The 24,065-nt window shown below is 34.2% G+C and overlaps 4 protein-coding genes across 5 annotated transcripts in view; 1 reads left to right on the plus strand and 3 right to left on the minus strand.

Annotated features, from left to right (window-relative positions):
* LOC105178214 (U-box domain-containing protein 21-like) lies at positions 367 to 2,341 on the minus strand. Its single transcript, XM_011101635.2, has one exon. It carries the CDS (start codon positions 1,910 to 1,912, stop codon positions 584 to 586), a length of 1,329 nt encoding a protein of 442 aa, XP_011099937.1. The 5' UTR covers positions 1,913 to 2,341; the 3' UTR covers positions 367 to 583.
* Positions 3,422 to 7,540, minus strand: LOC105178215 (receptor protein kinase TMK1). Its single transcript, XM_011101636.2, has 2 exons — positions 4,992 to 7,540; positions 3,422 to 4,193 (listed from the first exon to the last, which is right to left on the minus strand). The coding sequence occupies exons 1-2, from the start codon at positions 7,297 to 7,299 to the stop codon at positions 3,664 to 3,666; spliced, it is 2,838 nt and encodes a 945-aa protein (XP_011099938.1). The 5' UTR covers positions 7,300 to 7,540; the 3' UTR covers positions 3,422 to 3,663.
* On the minus strand, positions 8,741 to 11,159 carry LOC105178216 (centromere protein V). The gene is made up of 2 exons (XM_011101637.2): positions 10,877 to 11,159; positions 8,741 to 9,331 (listed from the first exon to the last, which is right to left on the minus strand). The coding sequence occupies exon 2, from the start codon at positions 9,314 to 9,316 to the stop codon at positions 8,891 to 8,893; it is 426 nt and encodes a 141-aa protein (XP_011099939.1). The 5' UTR covers positions 9,317 to 9,331; positions 10,877 to 11,159; the 3' UTR covers positions 8,741 to 8,890.
* Positions 18,844 to 24,065, plus strand: part of LOC105178218 (DNA repair protein RAD4) — a 14,830-nt gene continuing 9,608 nt past the window's right edge. Inside the window, exons 1-7 of one of the 2 annotated variants that reach the window (XM_011101639.2) lie at positions 18,844 to 19,062; positions 19,511 to 19,564; positions 19,667 to 19,779; positions 20,431 to 20,724; positions 20,821 to 20,913; positions 22,696 to 22,788; positions 22,888 to 22,989. In XM_011101639.2, the coding sequence (XP_011099941.1) occupies positions 19,023 to 19,062; positions 19,511 to 19,564; positions 19,667 to 19,779; positions 20,431 to 20,724; positions 20,821 to 20,913; positions 22,696 to 22,788; positions 22,888 to 22,989 (789 nt within the window). In that variant the 5' untranslated portion in view covers positions 18,844 to 19,022. The remainder of the gene's footprint in view (positions 19,063 to 19,510; positions 19,565 to 19,666; positions 19,780 to 20,430; positions 20,725 to 20,820; positions 20,914 to 22,695; positions 22,789 to 22,887; positions 22,990 to 24,065) is intronic. The other variant, XM_011101640.2, reaches the window with a different exon arrangement.

A 24,065-nucleotide genomic window follows, 5' to 3' on the forward strand; every position in this document is an offset into this window, starting at 1 on the left:
GGTAAATTGATCACTTCTGATAGGGGGTGTTTTGACATTTTTTAGAATCAGAAATACTAGGTGTAATTTTTCAAAATTGAGTTGTTAAATAAATTAAACTGCAATTAAACTAAAAACAAAATTAATGACCTAATATATATATAAATTAAAAACTTGTACATAAATATAATTAAATAAAAAAAATCCTTCTCGAAAGTCATTTGCGATTACTTGTAAACCAAAGTGATACCAATAACAAAATTGGATACTAATTGAATTATTTATAATTATTTAAGCACTAAAATGATATCAACGATAAAACTCAAGTATGAATATGAATTTTACTCATTATTTTTGTGGAGAAATTTGGTATCATCTAATACTCGCTTGAGTCAAAAATGACTTCTCACTTACATACTTCAACAAAAGGCAAAGAATTACAACATTTTAAAGCCAAAAAAGTGTGAAATATTGTCAAAAGAATACCACAAAATTCTGATGATTGAATTCAATATACTGATTTCTGTACTGTTTTTTTTCTTTTTCTCTGTACAGTTTGTACTGCCCACTAACAAAAGTTCAATTCTTGGCCTAAATTACAAAATCAATTTGACCTTTTAATGTAGTTGAATCCCATAGATGAATCAACGCAATCTACCTTATCTCTACACAGATTCATCAGCTTTAATAACTCAGTCACCTTCTCCTTTGTTCTTTCACCACTCCCAATTTGCAAGACTACCAATAGCTTCTGGAAAGCCCCAAGTTGCATTGCCTCAACCAGGGCACTCTCATTTTCTCCCAAGCAAAGCTTCCAAAGACTCGAAATAGAGAATTCCGTGGCCGTGTCCGACACACGTAGGATCTTTTTAACTAGCAATGGGACGGTTAGCGCGTTCTCATACGCGTTTTCCCTCCCTTCTTCCAAGCTGCAAATACTGTCCATGACAACTAACGCTTTCTCACAGACGCTTTTGTCACCGTCGACAAGAATTTCAAGAATCAAATGGATTAGCCCCATTCGGATAAACCTCAACGCGATTTCGCCCCTCGTCCCTATAGATGACTTGATCATCTTGTAAATTATCACTAGGCTTGCCTTGGTAGCTTTAGGACAAATTGGGACTTTGACAGTGTGAAACAATGTTTCTTCTATGTCCTCAATTCCCATTAGGCCATCAACACAGGCCTCATCGGCAGAAATGAGTTCCTTCAACACGCAAATCGCGTTTTGTCTTGAGGAAAGATCATTTTCACTTTTCAAAAACCACACCATGCAACGTAGAGAGACTGCAGATTTCAACTTGGAAATGCCTTCTTCGTCTAGTGGGAACGTCCATGTCAATGCAGCCAAGATTTCTTTCAGCAGATTCACGTGTGTATCGACTGAAAAACGTGCAAAAGACTCGAATGAATCTGCCAATGCGGAGCCAATCCGGTTGCCAACAATGCAACGCCTGTTGCGTTCACTCTCCTTAGCCAAATTCTTGATCTTCCCTACCAATTCTTGGCACTTTCTTGCATCTCCAAGTCGTGCAGCCGCCACGATTCTTGAACGAATATCGGTAACCTCATAAGGGGTGACTGGAATGCGAGGTGTTGGAATCCTTTCAACTCCACAAGACTTGTTCTCAACGCACCAATCTTGGATCATCTTTCTTATGGAATGATTTGGGATCTGATCAAAGTTTCTCAAGACTTGGTTGGTGACGGGGCACGTTATGTTCCCGGCATCTATCCACTTCTCGATACTCTCCCTATCGTACGTGATCCCAGTCGACAACGTGACCGGATCTTTCATCAAGTCAAGTGATATCGGACACCTAAAATGTGTAGGAACTGTGAGCTCCATATCTTGATTGATCCCTTTAAAAACCTCAGTTTTTCCAGCTCCACCGCGGCCGCCCCTCCTCCGCCTCCACAAGAAAGTCATTACGACGAACCACAAATCTATATATCTAGCCGAAATCAGAAAACACAAGCAAGATCCTGATGCTAATTTCTTTGGAAATCAAGCAAGACTCTATATATGTTGGTATTGGGATAGAATTTGATGGGCTAATTTTTGTTACAAGTAGAAGCTGTATAGTTTGATGATGTTGGGGTAGGAGATGTTGGACTATATATTGCTTGTGATTGTGGGTTATGGGTAAGAAACTTTCAAAGGGTAGGAATAGGGTTTGAATTGAATGTTTGACCGTTGAAAATTTGAATGTGGACCGTAAAGGAGTCGGCTGATTGGTGATCGGGTAATGGGTCAGCGTGCGTACGTAGTAGTCGGTGGCTGACCGGATGCCCTGACCGTTGGATCAGAATTGGAATGCAGGAACGCGACGACGACGTCTCTGGAAAGGGGTTTCATTTTCATATTCTGATTTGTTATTTAACATTGATTTTCACGCGGTACCTAAGTCTATACATAACTGTTATAGTTCATATAAAATATAGGATGTTTGTTCTTTGGTTGATGCACCGACGAACAGAATAAAGACTAATATTTTAGTTGGGAACGTTGATAAAACATGGTGGTCGTGTTTTATATTATACTAATATTCCTGATTTTTTATCTAAATAATTATATAAATTCTTAGATATATATGTGTCTTAATTAAGACATATTACAAAAATTCAGAAACCAATTTTGAGAAATGTTTGTTTAAATTAGTATTAGTAATTCCATGATGAAACAATACACTACAAACAAAAACAACGGATTTGAAACGAAATGTTTGTGATCCGTCACAAATTCTAACGGGTATTGTGACGATTTTAGTAGGATGTATGTGGATGACGTCATTACATTATTTAGAAGAAGTTAATCAGTTTTGGGAAGCAATTCTAAAGTAAATTTTGCAAGTAATTTATCCTAAAATCCGTTACAAGATAAAACCCGTCACACATTTCCAACGGGTTTTGCGTCGAATGTATTAAAATTGGGATGGCTAGGTTGAAAAGGTCACATGTGTTGCTAACTATGTTACAAATTTACGACAACTTATCCATTCCAAAATTTGTTTCTACATATATTTGCACAAAGGCTTTAAAACAGTTCTAGAAGCCATCCCATATGTCCCTTCAATTTCTAACAGCTAAATTTTAACGACTATATAACTTGATTCAATTAGTACCGAAAGAAATAAATTATATGTCCATATATCATATTTCTCGGATTCGATTCATGTTAATCCAATTAAAGCTTGTTTCAACTCGTTTAGATCAACAATCGGACCAAATTCGAAAGTAACTTATAAAGCTCGATACCGATTCAAACAAGTTTAAACAATAATACGCTACGTTCTCTCGAGTCGCATCCACATCATTTACAGCCCTGCTTGTATTAAACAGGTCTATGGAAATAGTTTTAACTCTGTTCTGTTGGCAAGGAATAACTGTTATAAGATAGACAGGAGATTTTTGCTAGGAGGAAGAAGAGGAACTTCAATTTCTGGAAATGGAATTTGTGAACTTCACACCTTAAACAAACTATACATAAATATAGGCTACAAACAAACAAAACAAATCAGAAATAGAGATTCCCTTAATCTTCAATACTTAAAACTGCAGGCTCCACATAAAACAAAGTTAAAGGGTCTGCTAGAAATCGTTACAGGAGGAGAAATGGACAGAATCAACATGTAAAATCAGTCACAACATCAAATCATCATCATAGATTCATCTTATCTTTTACCTGCCATCAGCCGATGTGAAAGACTCGGCAAAACCATACGGCCTTGTAGGTATGCTAGTCTGAGTGTTGTCTAGGCTTGGAAGATAGGATGAAGAAGAAGAGTCCATGTGACTCCTACCTTCGAATGCCTGCCACTTTTTAAGCGCTTGAGGCAATGACATTTCAAGGTCGATGCCGTATATGTCATCAGAACTTTGGTCGGTTGGTTTCCAGAGCTCTACTAGAGAAGAAAGAACGTTTACAGCATGACCCATGTCAGGTCGTTGATACGGCTCCCTAGCGCAGCAGTGGCCAGCCAGTTCAGCGACGGTGCTAATGTTGGCTAGAGTTTCCTCATCGAGGTCAATAGTAGGGTCAATGGCCTTACGGAATGTGTCCTTGTTGAGTTGCATTCTTCGGAACCAAGTTACAAGGTGCATGCTCTCTTCAGGTTGGCTCTCGTCGAGTGCCTTTCTTCCCGTTATCAGTTCCATCAAGATAACACCAAAACTGAAAACATCGACTTTGGTAGTCACTCTCCCCGTTACTGTCGGACACAGAAAAATACAATAAGAGGATAGTGTAAAGTATCAGGAATTGAAGCATGTTTATTGTTTATGCTCAAATTTTAGTTTTTTCTCCATATGGTGTTCTGTATATTAAATAAATAAAAGACATAGGGAGGAAAGACAGATAGACTCAGGGCAGAAACGTTCATCGAAGGAAGCCAGCATGACTACCAGGGATCCCAGATTGAAGTGCAAGAACAATCAGAGGATGCATTTGTTGAAGAAAATAAAGAATACATCACTGAACTTTTTATGGGTGCCTAACAGTTTTATAACGAGAGTAGAAAGACCATTGAACAATGTTTAGTAATTGTATAAACAAGGATTAGGCCTGATAACTAAGACCAACCAAATGACATAAGAAGGCTGCCTTTTCACTCATTATGAGTCCATGTTACACAAAAATAAAAGCAGGAGAATTTATTAAGCAAGTTTGAATGCTTCGAGGAGTTTTACTGAAGCAACAGAATGAAAAAAGAAGTGATTATTAGACCAGTTCTACCACATTCTACAATATTAGACTGATAATGGCATTAAGTAGACATTCTAGAAATGCAATATGTGTAACAATGGCATTAGGAGTATTAAATTAGTTGTTGAAACACAAATATAGGGCCGAAATTTAAGTGATCCTTTTGCAATAAAATGACACCAACTCCACGGATATCTTTATCTCGTTAGTCCATTTTTAAATGTATGCATGCTTCAATCAAAGCACAAAATGGAAAACCACAACTGTATCAGCATTAAAAATGGGGTTTGAGGAAATAGTTTACCTGCATATTCTGGTGCCAGGTACCCGAATGTCCCAGCTATTCTTGTTTCAATGGATCCCTTCCCTTCTGGAGCAAGCCGCACAAGACCAAAATCCGCAACCTTAGCCCTCATATCATCCCCAAGTAGAATGTTGGAAGGCTTAAGGTCCCTGTGTATGAAGCTTTGGTGAGCTAACCCATGGAGGTATTCCACACCCCTAGCAACATCTAAAGCTACGGTCAGCCTTCTCTTCCATTCCAGAGGTTGCAACCCTTCATCAGCCCAGTTGAAGAGATGCCTACTTAATGTCCCTTGAGGCATGTATTCATATACCAGAAGTTTTTCGTTTCCGTCAAGACAATATCCAAGAAGAGCAACAAGATGCCGATGTCGAACCTTGGTCAAAACAGCAATCTCAGACTTAAACTCTGCTGTTCCTTTGCCTGTGATTACTCCACACTCCATTCTTTTCACAGCAATTTTTGTTCCATCATGCAGTTCTCCTTTGTAGACTGTGCCGAAACCTCCTTGACCGAGTATATTCTCTTCACTGAAATTATTTGTCACATTTTTTAGCACCTGAATGGAAATCACCATGTTTCCTGCTTCAACCATTTGAATGTCACTTGATTCACCGGCAGAAACAGTATGAGTTTCACTAACAGCACCCACACTAACACTTGATCCTGCAACTGTGATCTTAACGCTATCATTATCTGATCCAGAATGGCGAGGATGAATTACTGTGGCATTTGGACTTTGAACTCTGCTAAAGCGCTTTTGTTTGCTCTTGTACAAACAGAAAGCAGCTACAAGAATTAAACAAAGGACAAAGAGACCACCTACTACAGAAAACACAACAACTCCAACCCAATTTCGAGATTTATCATGATTTTTTTGTGCATTAGTTTCTGAACCTGTACTGGATGTGCCTGTAGAAGATGTGCCAGTAGAGTTTGAATCAACTTTATCCTTCCCAATATCAGGATTTCCGCCGGTTTTAACGATCATATTACTTCTGAAAGCAGGTATCTTCCCATAAAGGTGGTTGTTAGATACATCAAACTCCATAAGCCCAGGCAGAGTCGTGAGCTCCTCAGGGATAGTGCCAGTAAGATTATTATTAGCAAGAACCAACCTCTGCAGAGATTTAAGTGAAGCAAAATCAGGAGAAATGGTACCTGTAAGCCCCATGTTCTCAAAGTTAACAATAGTTATGTTCCCATTATTACAAGTGATCCCAAACCAATCAGCACATGGATCATTTCCCTTCCAATTCTCAGAAAACTTTCTAGGATAATCCATCGATTTTATAATTGAAAGCAATGTATCAATTCTAGGATCACAATCACCAGGTTGTGGCAAGCAAAAACTATTTGTATCCTTCGCCATATCAACCGAAACAGCTTCCCTGAATTTCGGCATTGGTCCTTGGAGCAAGTTATTTGTCAAATTAACCACTTTCAAGGTGTCTAGATTCACCAACGACATCGGAACTGGCCCAGTGAATGAATTGTCCCTTAAATTCAGAGTCTCCAAATTCTTCAATCCCGAAAAATCAGGCAACGGACCTGAAAACCCATTAGAGTGCAACCAAACCTCCTTCAACAATGTCATGTTCTGTAAAACATCAATTCCTCCGCTAAGTTTCTGTCCATTCAGCCACAAAGATTGAATCTGGGATCCTGAGAAAGCCGAAGGCAGCTCTCCCTCCAAGTGATTAAGAGCCAAATGCAAGTTAGTCAAGCCAGGAAACTCATCAGGGCCCAAAAATGATGGAATCTTTCCAGTAATATTCGCAGAATTAGCCGAGAAATTCTGAAGGGTTGAAGCATTTCTAAGGCTTTCAGGTATTTCCCAAGCAGAAAGAGGATTGTTATCAATCTCGACAGATTGCAACGAAGACATGCCCGAGAAGAAATCATCAGGAATCAAAGTGAACTGATTGTTACTAAGCATTAACACTTGCAGTGAACTCAAACCTTTCAAACTTGGTAAAGGCCCAGAAATGTTGTTCCACTGTACCTCTAAACGCTCAAGCTGAGTCAGCGAAGAGAGTTCTTTAGGGAGTGTACCTGCCAGATTCTGGTGCCCAATCTGAATCCTGGTCACACGGTTCTCCGAGCATAATACATGGCCCCATTTACATGGATCCGGGTCGGACCATGAAAGTTCATCTGGTGGGTTCAGGCTTTTCTTTAGTGCAAACATGGCTGACGCGTCATCTGGACTGGTCTGCGAGTTTGCACAGAGAAAAACAGAAAGCAGCAGCAACCCATGAAAGATTGATGCCAAAGATTGAAACTTTACCCCTGAACAAGACTTCATTTTACTTGAAAACACAACAGAAACTCAAGTGAAGGCTGTCTCTAGGATTCTTTCGAACAGGGTGAATGCCTCACCCAGAATGTCGCTTCATTAGCTGAAACTTTCTTTCTTAAGAGCGAGAGGTCAGAAAAGAGGGGCTTTTTCTGGGAATTTTTCGCGAGAGAAAGAGGCGAACTATTTCTGCACCAGATTCGCTAAAGGCAAGGGCATTGGATCCAGAAGGGGGGGGGGGGGGGGGAAGGGGGGGCTTTTTCTGGGAATTTTTCGCGAGAGAAAGAGGCGAACTATTTCTGCACCAGATTCGCTAAAGGCAAGGGCATTGGATCCAGAAGGGGGGGGGGGAGGCGAAGGAGTGTAGATTGAAATGTAAAGCAAAAACCAAAAAACTTGTGATGAGTAGGAGTTGGAGCATTGAGAAGGGAGCTGGAGCACATGCAGGGGTGACCCCACAAGAACAGATAATTTTTTCTCAAAAGAGGGCTGCCCTAAAGATGACAGTGTTAAAAAGCTGGACAACGAGTGGATGATTCTTTGGAACATGGGCCAAACCCCAGTCTTGTGTTTCGGTTGTCTTGTGAGAGAAACACAGGAGAGAGAAAGAAAAAGTATGTAGATATATACATATGGTAAATATTTGAATTAGTTTTGCAGGCTGAGCTGTACTACAACTGTACATGTATTTATGGCTAATTTATATAGATATTATTTTTAAAAAAATTAAAATCGTAATTATATCTAAAATTGGATTATAATTGAAAAAAAATGACAATGATACCTCAAATTAAAATATAATGCAAGAATAACGTGAGTGGTTAGCCCAATTAACAATTCACTCTATTCTTTTTTTTAAAACATGCATGAGTACTTAGCCCATTTAACGACTCATGCATGTTTTTTATTTTTTCATTGTAATTGATATTCATAAAAATAAACTGACCCAAAATCCAAACAATTCAAAAAGAGGATTTTTAATTGATATTTATAAAAATAAATTGACCCAAAATCCAAACAATTCAAAACGAGGAAAGGAACGCAAGGCCTATAATGCTCTTAGGATGTCCAATTTGAGAGAGGGTTCAAAATGCCCCCAAGTCCAATTTAAATAGAGTCCCTAGATAATACGCTAGGTGCTTTCTAAAAATAAATTGACAAAAAAAGTTCAATCGATCCAAGTTCAAAACGACCCCAATTTAAGAAAAGCCGCACAGGCCCACAAGAAAATTTAGAGATTTGATATTCTTCCACTTAAAATTGACATAATTATATGATATATATATATATATACTTTCATTATTAAGTTGGCTTATTATTTTTATTTTTTTCACGAAAATAAATAGAAACCACTTTTTCTATCAGATTTTTTTACTTATTTGTGAAATACATACATGCTTAATATACTTCAAAATTTAATGATATAATACTAAAATATAATAAAACAATATTACTTCAATTTTTTGGGACTTTTGAAGCGGTTACGTTGCCCCTTTATTTTTCTTCCGAGGAATTTTAGTGGATCGGCATTTCCTGTTGCATTTAACCCCTCACAACGTTACAGAAATGCACCCCCTGATGGAATAACATAGACAACCACTCATTCCAGGTTCCTGGAAACTATCTTCGAACATGAGGAAATGCCAGTTTGATTGAACGAGCTTTCCCAGTTCTGCCCATCGAAATGTCGGACTTCGACATGTTTCAGCGTCCCAGGGTCTACACACCTGAACGTAACCGCTATGCCATCCGGATTTGATCTTGGAATGTAGAAGGAAGTAATGCCACAAACTCTGCAGAAAATGTGCTTTGCAGTGTGCGTGCCGAATGTATATGTAGTGAGGAACTGTTTGGAGTCTTCATCAAGCTCAAAATCGCTGGACGGAACAATGAAATGAGTATTTCCCCTCATGGAGCAATCTGAGCAGTTGCATTGCCAGGCTACAACGCTTGGTGGAGCTCGTACTTTCCATCTTACTCTTTTGCAGTGGCATCCGCCACCGTGCACGATTATCTCCGAATCCATTCGAGAATTACGTACCTGCAGTTTAAGGTTAGGATTGATATGTACAACGAAAGATCGCGCAAATAAAGAATGAGAATCAAAATAATATTTCTCACATGCCCTCTCACATGTAGGTGGTATTCTCTTTTTCAGACCTTGAATGTAAGACTCTTATTCCATACGAGTTCTAGTGTAATTACACATAAATTTCATGTGCTTTGAAAAATTACATTTAGTACCACTGAAGTTTGCTTTCGTCTAACAAATAAGTTCCTTTATTAGTCAAAATTCACCGTTATAAGGGTAGTTTCAATTAGAAAAAAATTATTTGAGTTGCAATAAATCAGCGATAAGTCAATTCAGGATAAATATCAATTTTCATTTACTTTTTTTATTAATATAAGAAATTCAATGAATTTACATAACGAGTGACCTATTTATTAGATGGAAACAAATCATACCAAATGTAATTTTTCAAATTACAAAAAATCTACGTCCAATTATACCAAAGTTTAAACTGTTAAAGAGAAATTAATATTCAACTCCTAACAAATCTGCGAGTCTAGAATCAAGCTAGAATAAAATGCTAGTGAATTATCCATACTGAGCAAATAATAGCTTTCTGCCTGTCAATTTCATCTAGAAAAATTTACAATATTAATAAGAAAAACTACACTCATGGATACAAGAAATGCATCTAGGAATGCAAGAAAAAAGGAAGAAAAATTAAAGGTTGGGGGAAAGAAAATGAGAAAGAATTAATCTTTAATTAATTATATCAGTGTTAAACGATTACCTCATCTAAAAATTTAAATTGTTATTCATTCAATATCAATATTTTCACAAGCTTCATTCATTTTACACTTGTACGTGAAACCTTTCTTTTATAATTGGTGGCAATGAAATTCGAATCTAAAACCTTTTATTTTGCTCGATTCTGATACCAAGTTAAACCACTGCCTCGTCTAAAAACTAAAACCTAAACTAGAAAGGTGAATCATTATTTATTAATATTTTAACAATTAGATCACCAGCATTAGTCACAACATCATAATTAATTAACAAAAGAAGAAAAATCCACCAATACATAGATGATAGAAAAAGGAGTAATTTTATTTTTGGTGCCCAAACTCAAGACACCAAATCAGTTTTTCGACTTCATCAATTTTGGTCCCTGACGTTTGTTAAATCCATTAATTTTGGTCCTCTAGTTGGTTGACCGTGAGAACTAACAGAAATAGTTCGTGGTCAACTAATAAAAGGGACCAAATTGATGAAACTAACAATCCTTACGGATCAAAATTGATTTGGTCAGAATATGAGATGTCAAAATTGCAATATTGTCTAAGTTGAGGAACGAAAAGTGAAATTATCCCTTGTAGAAAAATAATTGAATCATATCTGCAGCAATTGCTCAACAGTATGCACATCTCTACTCACATCTCTACTCACAACTCTCTTCGTTCTTACCTAAACACAAAGAATGGGAAAAGCAGGAAAAAAACTAAATTGAGATAAAAGGAGAAATCAAATTCAGGGAGATCTGTTTGGGGCTATCTAAGTTAAGAAACCTAACATTACCTCAGCTACTTGGACCAAACTCTTCGATAGAAGTAAAGACAAAGAACGATAAGAGATCAATTTTTAGATTTGTGGCCTCGCGCGGCAGACGACGACGGCGATGCGAACGGCAGAGAAGAGGGCGCTTCAATTGCTATAATTTCACACAATAAAAGTGAGAGCAAACAACAAAAGAGAAAAAAAAATGCAAGGAAAAACAAGAAAAGAGAAGGAAAAGAAGATCTGCCGACCGTTTGCCGAACAAAAATGAAAGAACAAGAAAGAGAAGAAGAAAAGGAAAGAGAGAAGAAAGAATAAAGAAAAGAAAGAGAAGAAAGCTGCCGACATAAAAGAAAGGAGAGGGAGAGAAAATAATAAAAAAATAAGCTGCCGATAGAAAAGAAAGGAGAGGGAGAGAAAATAATAAAAAAATAAAAGTAAAATTACACACAGGTGTGCAAATCACAAAACCAAATAAGATTTTGTGTTAGAGATGGGCCTACATACAAAACCAAACAGAAGCTAAGAGTTCTTAGCTAAGAATAACAGCACATGCAACAAATTCAGTACAAAGATAATATATATATATATATATATAAAAGCCTTTGGAAATGAACGATATAAAAAGAGAGAGAGAGGAAGCTGAAATACCTCTGAAAGAAGCCCACGAATCTGAATGAGAGTCAAAAGGTGTTTGAGCATAAAATAGAGAGTTGTGCCTGTGTTACCACGGGTTAAATACAATTTAAACACAGGGGGTAAATTGCATTTTATTTTATTGCACTTTTTCATCAACACAGGTCTTGATATATCTATATTTTCGTATTTTGAGTTGTATATTGTATTTAACCCGCTCGATCACAGCTTCAAGAATAAAAAATTCTCTCCGATTGTATATATGTATCTATATCTATTGTACTTTGAGTTAAATGTAATTTACCTTTGTATGATATTTGAATTGAGCAAAAAAATATTTTATGAAAAAAATTAGCAAATTATTTCATATGTTTTGAAAAATAAAGCATATTACCTCCTATCGACGGTTTAAATAGGAAGGTAGTTTGCTTCATTACTCATATCACATGAATAAATTACATATTTTTCGTATTATTATAAAAGAAAACATCTTATTGAACTAATTTTTTAATATTCAAATTTGTCCTTTAATTAATTTTTTTCCTTCAGAAACATTTGGTCACAATAGTTATTCGAGTATTTTTTTAGTAATCTCACAATGAAGTTTTTTGCTTATTCCATATTTTGTTCTCACTTTTATTGTATATTTTTTTACTCTGACTTCATATTTCTTTCGTCTCATGGATTTTTTTTTCTTTTTTTTGGGTAAATATAATTTTCATTAAGTAAATAATAGTACAGTACAACAGTGCTCATCCACTGGTATTTCCCTCGACAAGCCAAGGAATACGCCATAATCTATATAATGCACATGTGCTAACAGATCTATAAAGATTAATACTAACAATCCATCTGTCTAACATCATTCACAATTACAGTAGCGAGAATCTCGGACGGGCGCTCAGTCTGCTCAAATCATCTCAATTCGATTTCATTTCTTCTTATGGCTCACACTATGATTTTTTTTTTTTATAATTTTTTTTGTTTCACGTTATAATTATTTTTTATATGTCCAGGAGTACGAGAATCGCGTGTGGTGATAAATAGTATAACGTAAAATTAACTCCCCACCTCCACTCCCACTTTATGCCATCATAATAATCTATACCTTTCTATATTGCCTTTTTCTTTTTTTTTTTCATAATTTTTTTGTCTTATGTAAAATTAAAATAAATCCATAAAGGATAAACAATCTTATCGTAAAAAGTAATATCTTTTTCTTTTTTTACAGTATACATTTAAGAAATATGCCTACGTATAGAGTGCTCAAATTTCACTAGGAATTGATAAATAATACAATTGATGCGTTTGTTATATGCTAGGAAAAATAATGTGAGATGTACATGCACAAATATATATTTAAAGGTGACTTATATCATTCATTAATTATGAAATATATTAAGTTTATAAATTTATTTATATTTAAAGGAACCACTGCAGCGCACCTAATGCTTATTATCTCGATAAATGCATATATTATTTAAAAATTTAATTAAGTAAAAATATAGAATATTTAATAAATTAAAGAATATTGTTTTTAAGTTTACTAAGTACTTTAATTATGAATGAAAAGATCATATTCATTAAACTTAATAATTTAGAACTTTTAAAAATTATTGTAAAAGCTTTCTATTAAATGCAAAAGCAAAAGCCAAATACCAATATAATTAAATAAGCAGGGGTGTCAATAAGTAGGGTAAAACCTTACCCAAACCCATAAATTAATATTCAGACCCCGAACCCTTGGACCCAATACATAAGACACAGGTCAGACCCAAACCCATTAAAAAAATTATAGATTGGATTTGGTTGGGTCTCTACCCATCAATACCTATATGTCTAAATACCCAATTCGATTCAAAAGATTTTTTTTTTGGTCTAGACCCTACCCGGACCCAAAATATCGGGTCCAAAACAATGACTAGGTCTAGAAACCCATAAGGTCTTGAGGGAGTTGGATAGGGTCTCAGTATTATTTGATATAATGGGTCTTTCATATATACATATATATATGATGCTATTTCGATAATTGCGGATAGACTAACCAAATAAACTTACTTTTCACCTATGACGCAAAGTGATTCTTTAGATCAATAAGTTGAGTTTTACATTTCAGGAATTATAAGATTGCATGGCGTGCTTATATATATATATATTTATTTATTTTATAGAGATTCTCAATTTTCTTTGCACTCTGGGGAAAATTTACAAAGGGCATTAGGTTAAAAATTACATTTCACTACGATATCTCGTCCTCAACCAGATAGAAAATTAAAAAGAATAATTCAGATTTTAGAAGATATGATGAGAGCTTGTACAATTGAGTTTAGAAAAATTGAGATGATCACTTACATGACAGTTTCCCATATAATGTTTTTCATGAAATGTCGATGCTTATGTTGGGATGTTAGGGGTCACGACAACTTAAAGGTATTGAATTGACACAAAAAGTGATAGACAAAGTATAAATAGTTAAGAAGTGTTTGAAAACAATACAAGATTAATAGAAGTATTACTTGGGTTATTAAATATAAAATATGAAGAAAAGTTTCTTTAAGGGTGACAAAGAATATTGAGATTTGATGAAAAGAAAAAAAAAAAGAAAAAAGTTGAGTCCAAGGTATACTTGCGTGTACGAAAGTTCGGAGAGAATTGAACCACTAGCGTGTCAATTAACACTACTAGCAAATGCATAACATATTTCATATATCGATACTACAACGATACCGATCTGGTCCTAAGCATATTGTGCACAAATCAGAGATAGAAAATTCAAAAAACTTAATGTATGTGGAAGAGCTAATGGACATCCTGGATAAAAACATAAAGGAATTATGAGATAAAGAGATAAAGAGATAACTATAACGAGAGTAAAATAGAGTTATCGCTGTGCAAGAAAACTAATTGAGAGGTTAAGAATATATAAAAAAGAAGAACCTATATTTGTTTTTCGAGTAGATAAACTCTTAAATTTCAAGGATGAAATTTTTATTAGGAGCGGAGAATTGAAACATCCACAAATTTTTAATACACAATTGAGGGATGATTTGGTAAATATTTACAAAATTTAGTTAATTAGTAAATAAATTATATATTCGAATTTTGATAATATTAAAATTTTAACGGAATATATTGGAGTTTTATAAAATATTGGGAGCAAATTATATACAAAAACAAAAAGAGGAAAGTAATGAGTATTTTGAAAAAGAATGTTCCTCATTACATAAAACGACTTTTATTTATCAAGAATTCATTGCCCTCCTCTTCTAGTATGGGGATGAATATAATATTCATAATCATGTTAGGTAAATAATAGCAATTGTTAAGTAATATTCTAACATCCGGACTAACTACTAAGTAAACCTCTCTTACAACTTCAACAACAATTTGTTTGCCATCTCCAAGCCGCAGGACCACATATCCTTCACTTAGTCTTTCTCTTCTTGCCATCACCTACAAATTATTCCAAATGTGAGGCCCACAACTAGTATCTAATACCCAAGAAGTGGTGTTAGCTACCATATTAACTTCAACCACAAATATATTGGAGGCAAGATATTTCTTGTAATTCCTCTTCCAATGCCCTTTTTCATGACAATAATGACATTCATCGTCCGCCTGATTGCTCTTCACAACCTTATGTCTTTTTCCCTTCCCTTGAGCCCCCTTATTGTCACTTGAGCCCATATCCTTCGCCTTCTTCATCCAATGAAAAGCATTCTTGTCCATGAACTTACAAGAGAATGAGCAAGCATTATATACAATGATTTCTTAACCATCACCTTGTACTGCACCAACATGTTCATTAGTTGAGGAATGGACTTCTCAAGCCCATTCATGTTAAAATTAACAATGAAAATGTCAAATGAAGGTGGAAAATACTGGAGGAACACATTAATATGTGTGTCATTGTCCATAATTGCCTTCAAGTTTTCTAGCTTCACTACTGGAGAGAGCATCTTGACGCAGTACTTATGAATATACGACCCCTTAGTCATCTCCTAGAACTCATTCGTCACATCGTTTCTAGTATGCTTATCTGAAACTCAATACAACTTTTATAACAAAAATGGATTAAGTGAACCCATTTCAATCATGTTGTTTTTGTATCTTGTTACTCATTGAAGCCGACAAGGGGAGTGGTGTTCATCATTATGCAAATGCTTAAACGACTCTCGTTCTTCATTGAATGACCCCTCCAAAAGGGTTTTAGGAGGAGAGTACTCAAGTACATAAGTGTGACATCCCCTACGGCACTACCTTTATAATCGCTAATTATTATACACCCTCCTTAATCATAACCCATCGTATAAATTTTTTTTATTTAAAACAAACACACAAATGCTATTTTTATCAGTATATTAAATACTCACTTGTAGTATTTATGAACATAAAGAAAAGAGAAAGTAAAGGTTTTAGTTATAACAAATCTTAAAATACAATTTCAGCCAAAGTCTAATATCTTTGTAATTATGTGGCTAAAACTCTCAATTCAAAATAAAATTGTTGACTCACCTAGTAATACTGACGATCAGTTAATGGTTCACTTTGGCTAGTCACTATGACTTATTCCTTGAAAAATATATGGAAGGGACTGAGTTGCCTACTCAATAAGTAAAATTAATTAGCTTATATATACACACATAGGCACACACAGTAAGACCATTTTCATGCAATGACACCAAACAACAAATATTCATTACACAATCACCATAAAATCACCAAGTCACCCATATCACAACAATATATTAAGCTACAGTGTAATATATCCAAAATTATTGTTTATTTTCATAAGACTTTGCTTAACCTAATTAGAGTGCATCAATCAATGATTTTGCCAACCATCATCATCTCAATCACTTAATATACAGTGTATGATACGCATTGAATGTGATATTCCCACACCACTGCAATGTGTAGTAATATCAGTAAAGACATCATAACAAACATGACATCCCTATACTACCCTCAGTGTATAGATATCAATACAGAATATTCCACACTACTGGGATACCCTGTTACCTTACGTGCCATGATACCTAGCTATATAATCATAATTTTTTCTACATCACATATTACATCATTAATCACATCGTCATCATTATTGCCATCATTCATAACATCGTAAACCATTGAATATATCCCAATTAGGTATATCTTTTTACTCAATTTTAAATATTTTCATCCATAAATTCATCATTCAATTTCATTCAACAATCACATATAGTGCAACACAATTATTCATTCATCTTTCTTACACAATAACCACATATAAGCACATGACGACAACTTCTTGCATCCACCACTTCCAATCCCCTCACTCAGCCATTTCTCCCTCTCATTCTCGTCTCTTCCTCTCTCATAAAAAAAATTAGCAAATTACCCCTATCAATCTTTTAGACAGGGGATAATTTGTTATTTTTTTTCACAGAATTTGTTTTTGCTTATTTCTCATATCATATGGAGGCAAATTATATTCTTTTTCTATTTTTTAAAATATATTTATAAGCTCCCAATATCTTATTTTAAAATTTGTAAGCACGTTTTCAAAAAATTATCAAATACTTTATTTTTTATTTTTTATAAGATGCCAAATATCTTATAAACTATACATATCTATCAATACTATATATAATTGAAAAGCACCTTCTCGATATCTTTAATTTATTGGTATATTATTTTTTTCTTAAGTTAAATATATTTTTTAACCTTTTAACTCATCATGATTTTTCATAACTATCTTTTGGTATTTTTTTCCTCATTCATTTTTATCTTATATATACTATCTTATATATATTTTAGGCAATTTTAATTCTATAATAAATAAATAATATAATTTCAAAAAATACTATATTTCAAATATTTTATAAAAATTATGCACATGTATAAAATACGTTACACTTACTAATTTTAAGTAATTTATAAGCTCACCCCAAAACAACCAATAAGTTAAAGGCATGGTTTTCAAAATCGACTCGGACTGGCTGATTCAACCGGTTCAATAAAGAACTGGCCATGTGTCCGGTCCGAGTCAAGGTCTTAAAATCAGGGCCTATCGACCCAATTTGGTCAAAAAATCGATCCAGCTCATACCCAATTCAAACAGTTTTAATAATTTTTAAATTTTTTTCTAATAATACAATAAAATATATGTTTCACTAACAAATATAGTGAAATATACAAAATGAGAAGCAAATAAATGCCAAAGAAAATATATAGGCAATTGCTTCATGGATAATTATTTAAATAAATTATCACATATTTATAGTGTAAATAACTTAAGCTTGCTTCATATTTTTTTAATGTGGAACAAATGGAAAAGTGCATAATCTTTGCTTACACTTTTTCAATGTGAGACGATGAGAATGTAATTGAACTTGGCCAGACATTTTCAACGTGTGGTAATGAGTACTTCTAATAGTCATTAGAGTTTTTCATCAACTTCACAATCTATGTATATCTCTTTTTCATCATACTTCTCCAATCTTTTTTGAATTTTTTTTATATGAAGGCAACAATTGCTAAAATACTGTTATAAATTTTATTTATTTAATCAATTCATATATAATTTATTTGAGGGTTTTCTAATTTTAATTTTTTATTAGTTTGAATTTTTATTTAATTTGCTTCCTCCAAGAGGTTTGTGATTTTTTATTGTTAAATTATTATAAATCTATTCATTTATAAACTGTATCATGTTATAAAATGTTATTATAAATTGTATCAATGTAATAGGTATATAATGTATTATATGCTACATATATATGTAGGGTAAATTACAATGACCTTTCCTGACATTTGATATAATTATGAATACCCCATTGTTGTTTGAAAAATTACAAATATCCTCTAATGTTTGATCAAATTATGTAAACCTCGGATGGAGGTATGAAATTGCCAATTTTGTCCTAACAGTATTTTTTTAAAAAAAAAAAATAAAAATTTGTAAAAAACTTGGATGGGGTGGATGGAAAAAGATTTAAAATTATAAAAAAAAATATCTATTTAGTCCATAAAAAATAAAAAAATTACAAAATAAATAAAATGATAAAAAATAATATTTTGGTTGGTTCACCAAAAAAAGGATGAAAATCCAACGAATTGGGCTAATTGTTAGACGACTGTTAAAATCAGAGGGATATTAGTAATTTTTTCAAACAACGAGAGGGTATTCGTAGTTATGTCAAATCTGAAGAGAGAATGATGTAATTTACCCTATATATGTATATATAATAATGTTCGGATCAATTAGTTTTTTTTTTTAATTCGATCCAATTGATCGAGCCATTAAATCAATAACTTGACTGATTCGATACTCGATCCGATTTTGAATACATTGTTTATAGGTTTTTTAATCAATGTAGCCCGGCTCACATCAATCCGGCTTGCTGGATACTCTTCAACCGCCAAAAGGTCTGCAACTGTTGGATATTGCGCCTTGCGCGACTCTTTTCCCTCTTTTCCATGTACTGATGTACATATACTTTCACCCACACCCCCAACCCAACCACTAAGCGAACACATACACAGAATGCGAACCAGAAGCCAATCCAAGCGCCCCCAATCAGTGGGTACGTCGTTGAATCGCATTAACAAACACTCATCCACATGGTTGTTTTAGAATTGTTTAGGAAGTTATTCTTTTTCTTGAGCGAATTTTTTCTGCAAAAGATCCTGTAGAATTTGCTCTTGGAACAGGGAATGAAGAACTCAATATTTGGATCCTATTCCTTCTTTTTCCTTGAACCGGTTCCTTTTGTTTCATTTTCTTGAAATTTTGATTTAATTAGATTAATTTATACGAAAAGCTAACAAAAATTCTGGCTTTGTGATGAATTAAATGTACCTAAAGTGTAAGTATGCTTAGTAACCTGTCAAAGGTGTACTGGGAACTTAGCATCAATGACATTGCTGCCTAACTTTGGATAGACTTGGCTGTCACTGAGTTTAGTTTGTTAGTTTCCTGTTCTTTTTTTTTTTTTTCCTTTTGTTTTCTATATTTCTTTTATTCTGGTGTAGGTGAACAAGAAGACATGAAAAGCCGTCATGTACCAGATAGCATTGATGATAATGGTTTGTTTATTGTGGTCATTAGGCTATTAGAATGTGAACATAATGAAGCTTTATGAGTGCATTGTCTTTGATCTATAACGATGGCTGTATTTGGGATATCAGAAACTCTTTCGAATATTTCAAGAGATGCTGTGGGAAAGCTTTTGAAAAGAGTTAACAAAGGGTTCAATAAAGAAAATGTTGGCTATTTGCGCCAATGGGAATCTGCAGCTACGGTAAGTTCACTTCTCTTTGATGTTTCCTCATGGCTTATCCAAGACATGAGTTATTAGTTATTACTCAACTATTGATTTGTCCTGTAAATTTTTCCAAAGTAAAATTTTGACTTTGGCACTCAGAATATATTAGATTTGCTTTATCCTTGGCTGCTATAAGTACTAATGGAGTTTGAGTTGAAGAGAGGATGTCGTTTATCTATCTCTATCATATCTTTATTTCAATAAGAAGCATCAAAATTCTCAGTGTCATCCAATGTATATTTATTCTGAAGTGTTGATTGAACAGATACTGTTACACTAGACCTGCTTGTTATTGAAACTGGAATTGGGTTTCGGTCATACTAGAACTGTTCGTTATTAGAATCAGAATTGGAAATGGCAATTTTTGCTCAAGTCAAAAATTGTTCCTTTTTAGAGAAAAGTTGGTCTCTAAAATAGAAATAGAAATTTCTAGATTCTGGGATTTACTAAATTCAGCAAATGTATGTGAAATATATTTCTCCCCAATTATTTTTATATGTGATACGAATATTTACTAAACTTGCTTTATGGTTTAAATGGAATACATGAGAGAAGCTCGGTGCACCTTTCTCTTGATTTAGTTTTTCCACTTAATTCAAATTATTAAACTCATGGACCACCTTGTAGATGGAGAGAGGATCAAGGGACATTGATAAAAGATCTGCTGGTACAGCAGTAGAGAAGGGTACTGCAGAACCCGAATGTTATGGTAGAGAAGCAATGCAGTATGCTTCTAGTCCAGAAAAGGATGAGGACGATAAAGATTATGATGACTCTGAATGGGAAGATGGGTCCATTCCTGCATTATCTTCCATGAAGGATTTTCATGAAGATTTAGCCAGTGGAATATCTGTTGAGTTTGATGTTTCAGACTGCTTGCCAAAGCGGAAGCCTGTCCGTCGAGCTACTGCAGAAGAGAAGGTTAATTTCTAATTTTGATTTAAGGATGATTGGATGCCTTTGTGATGTGGACCATTTTGCATCCTGCATTCTGAGACACATTTTGTTTTGTGACAGGAAGTTGCAGAGTTGGTGCACAAGGCTCATTTGCTTTGTCTTCTGGGAAGGGGAAGGTTGATCGATTGTGCTTGTAATGATCCTCTTATTCAGGTTTTTTGCTCTTCTCCAAGAGTAGTTGATTATGGAGTTGGATGTTTGGTCTTTTTTCCCTTTTTCTGGATGGAGGGGTGCTGGCTTGATTTACGTCTGTCCTGTGTTCTTAAATGGGTATATTCACAGAAACTAGCTGCTATTCCTGTAAAAGAAAATAAGTTCTGAGTCCAATGTGATTTTAAAAAATGTATAACTTATGAACATCCTATTTTGTGCACAGAATAAAATGTTTGTATATCTGGTGATAAATTTGAACTTATTTCATTGATAGTGTGTTCGCCTCCTATATTGATTGAAATATCTTCATTTGTTGACTTTAAGGTGGTGTCAAAGTGAGTCCAAGTAAGAACAGAAGTTTGTACTTTGACACTCAACTTAAGTGAGATGAATTATTGAGTAATTTAGTCATATCATTGAAGCTGGTTGCCCATGTTAACAGAAAAAGTTTGAATCTTTAAGATATTTCCATCCTGTTCCTGACCTGTATCGCTGTTTTTCCATTTCCTTTTTGATAAGTTGCTATAGTTCTTAAAATTGGGATTTTTTCACTCATTTGGTTTTACTCTGATGAAATCTGAAGTTATTTTTGCTGTAACAGGACTCAGAAATTTCTAATATCAATTTTATTAGCATGTTCTATAGTATGCTTGTAGTCAGAGTTGATGGAATGTTGCTTTATTTCAAGCCAAGGACCAGTTATTTTCTGAATATTTGTCTATTCTTTGTCTCAATTGTTACCCCATTCTATTATCGTTATGTTTGTACAGTTTAGAGGTGTCTGTATGTGTCTTTTTTCCCCTTATTTGAGACAATGCTCGGTGGATTTGATGTCTTTGTAAGTTTCTTTAGTCCTAAGAGGATGTTTATAATGGTTTTACTAATAGGCATGTGTTATGGTTCTGAAAACAGTATGTATATATATGTAATTAATATTGAAAATGTAAGTTTATAAGATAACAAGAACATATATGTTTCTAAGAGTTTAATTGATGCAATAAATGAATTAGTTAATGCTGTGATTACTATATTAATTACATTATTTTGAAAATAAATTTACAAGTTGGTGTACTCTGAAAATCACTAGTATTAGTGGATTTATTGCCAATAACATGTAGGGTAGCAGTGGAACAATCTTTTTGGATTTGTTCTGTTTTCTAAATCACCACAGTCGTTCTTTCTTCAGGTTGCTTTTATAAGCATTTCTTTTTCATATTTAAATATGAAACACTAGAAAAATTATTTGTAAAGACATTTTAATGTGAGATGCAAAAATGGTTGTAACTTCACTCTATACATATAAGACCGCGAAAATGGCTTTTTCATCTCTAGTTGCTATAATTCTAGAGTAGTATTTTATACATTTACTCCTCTTGTTGTATATACATTATTTGCACCCCTACAAATCCCAAATCATTGTCAAGGGTGTTTTAGTTATTGAAAGAAATGACTATCTGGTGAAGCACAAAATTGAAAATTCACTTGAGCTTTTTTATAGACATCAACATTTTCCGTCCAAAATTCTAATGGTGGGGTTGTGATTGTGAATAGAGTATTCTGGAAGGGGTTTAGGTGTAATTTTCATAGTTTGAGGGAGTAAAATATAATTATGCTGTTTTGGGAGGGGGCCGGGTGCAATTGACCCTAATATAAATTGATTCTGTTTATTCATTTATTGCTCTTTTCTCTATGGTTTGTATTTTTCTTTCTCACCCTCCTAGCCAGTAGGACACAGAGGAGCACAGTACAATTCTCCTCATCAAGAATACCTCATCATGGCAGGCTTCTCTACTTTCTCTGGTTCCAACACACTTGCTGAAGATAGCAGAATCCTCTAAACTTACTGCCAGTCGTTTGGTCCCTCTTGTTAGTTGGGTATGAACTTCGTTGTGTTAGTTTATACTATATCTTGTTTAGTACCTGATAATGAAGTTTTAACTTTGTATGCTGTGATCCTTTTCTGCTTATAATCAGTTCCACAACAATTTCCATGTTAGAAGTCAAAGTGTAGCTGAGAAATCATGTCATTCAGCACTGGCATCAACTTTGGAAACTCGAGAGGGAACACCAGAAGCAGTATGATTTTACACTCATGTTTTAGAATGTTGTTTAATGTGTTGATATTCCACGGCATTCTACTTACACGAACTCTTGCTTCGTTTGGTTTCATTTTCGTTTTCAGTTTTTGAAATAGTGAGAACATCTTTGTTTATATGTATTTTCACTGTAAATGTTTTACTATCATTGTCATCTCAAGCATTACTTTTTTATATATTTACATTCATAAATTTTTTTTCAATCTTTACTTTTATAAACTAATAATATGTTTTTTTCATAATGCTTTTGACATGACATCACTACCAATTCTAAATCAATAAAAAATATAACTATCAATTTTATTTAAATTAAAAATGTATTTGATTTGACACTAACAATAAAAAATAAAATTATCATTTTCATCAAATAAAAAAATATTGATTTGACACCACTAACAACATAAAATAAGATCTCATCAAAATCCAAACATATTCTCATTTTCACAAGAAAACCCATACACAGTAGAAAACACACATTTCCCACAGGAAACTGAAAATTGAAATGAAAACAAAACCGAATATGGTGACGTGGCACTTCCTTCAAATGGATAATGTGAGACAAATAAAATATGGGACACTATCAAAATATATTAGATAGAGAAAGTGATGGTGGTAACCATAATCTTAGGAGGCAAGTAATTAGAATTTTAGACGTTTGAGGCTTTGAGCTCTACATTCTGGAAAATCCTGACATTTCATAAAAGCAGGGGTGCAACAATGACTCTAGAAGAAGTTTGTCCTTTCTACAAAAATTCCTACTTTGCAACTGTTCTTGGAGAAACATTCTCTTCCTCCTTTGTAATACTTTTCTGACCAATTCGCAAACCTGAACCACTTTATTAGCCACTTCTTGTGAAAAGCTCCAGCTCTTGTAACGATCCCTTATGCTGTTCCCGAAGTGTCAGCATGGACTTCCAGCTAACTGTGTCTTCCTATGACTTCCTCAGACTATTCAAATGTATGTTCTTATGTTTTGGCAATATAGAGTGGAATACATTCATGGGACAAGTATAAGTGCTTCTTATCAATTTTATGATACAATGTGAAAAGAAAGCC

This window comes from Sesamum indicum, linkage group LG15 (genome assembly GCF_000512975.1).
Source record: "Sesamum indicum cultivar Zhongzhi No. 13 linkage group LG15, S_indicum_v1.0, whole genome shotgun sequence".
Lineage (NCBI taxonomy): Eukaryota > Viridiplantae > Streptophyta > Magnoliopsida > Lamiales > Pedaliaceae > Sesamum > Sesamum indicum.

What these genes read in the sequence shown, in the direction of transcription:
- LOC105178214 (XM_011101635.2), bottom strand. Translation starts at nt 1,912, where the DNA reads ATGACTTTCTTGTGGAGGCGGAGGAGGGGCGGCCGCGGTGGAGCTGGA.
- LOC105178215 (XM_011101636.2), bottom strand. Translation starts at nt 7,299, where the DNA reads ATGAAGTCTTGTTCAGGGGTAAAGTTTCAATCTTTGGCATCAATCTTT. An exon ending in CCTGGCACCAGAATATGCAG is followed by an intron (nt 4,194 to 4,991) that starts GTAAACTATTTC and finishes TGTGTCCGACAG; the next exon opens with TAACGGGGAGAGTGACTACC.
- LOC105178216 (XM_011101637.2), bottom strand. Translation starts at nt 9,316, where the DNA reads ATGGATTCGGAGATAATCGTGCACGGTGGCGGATGCCACTGCAAAAGA.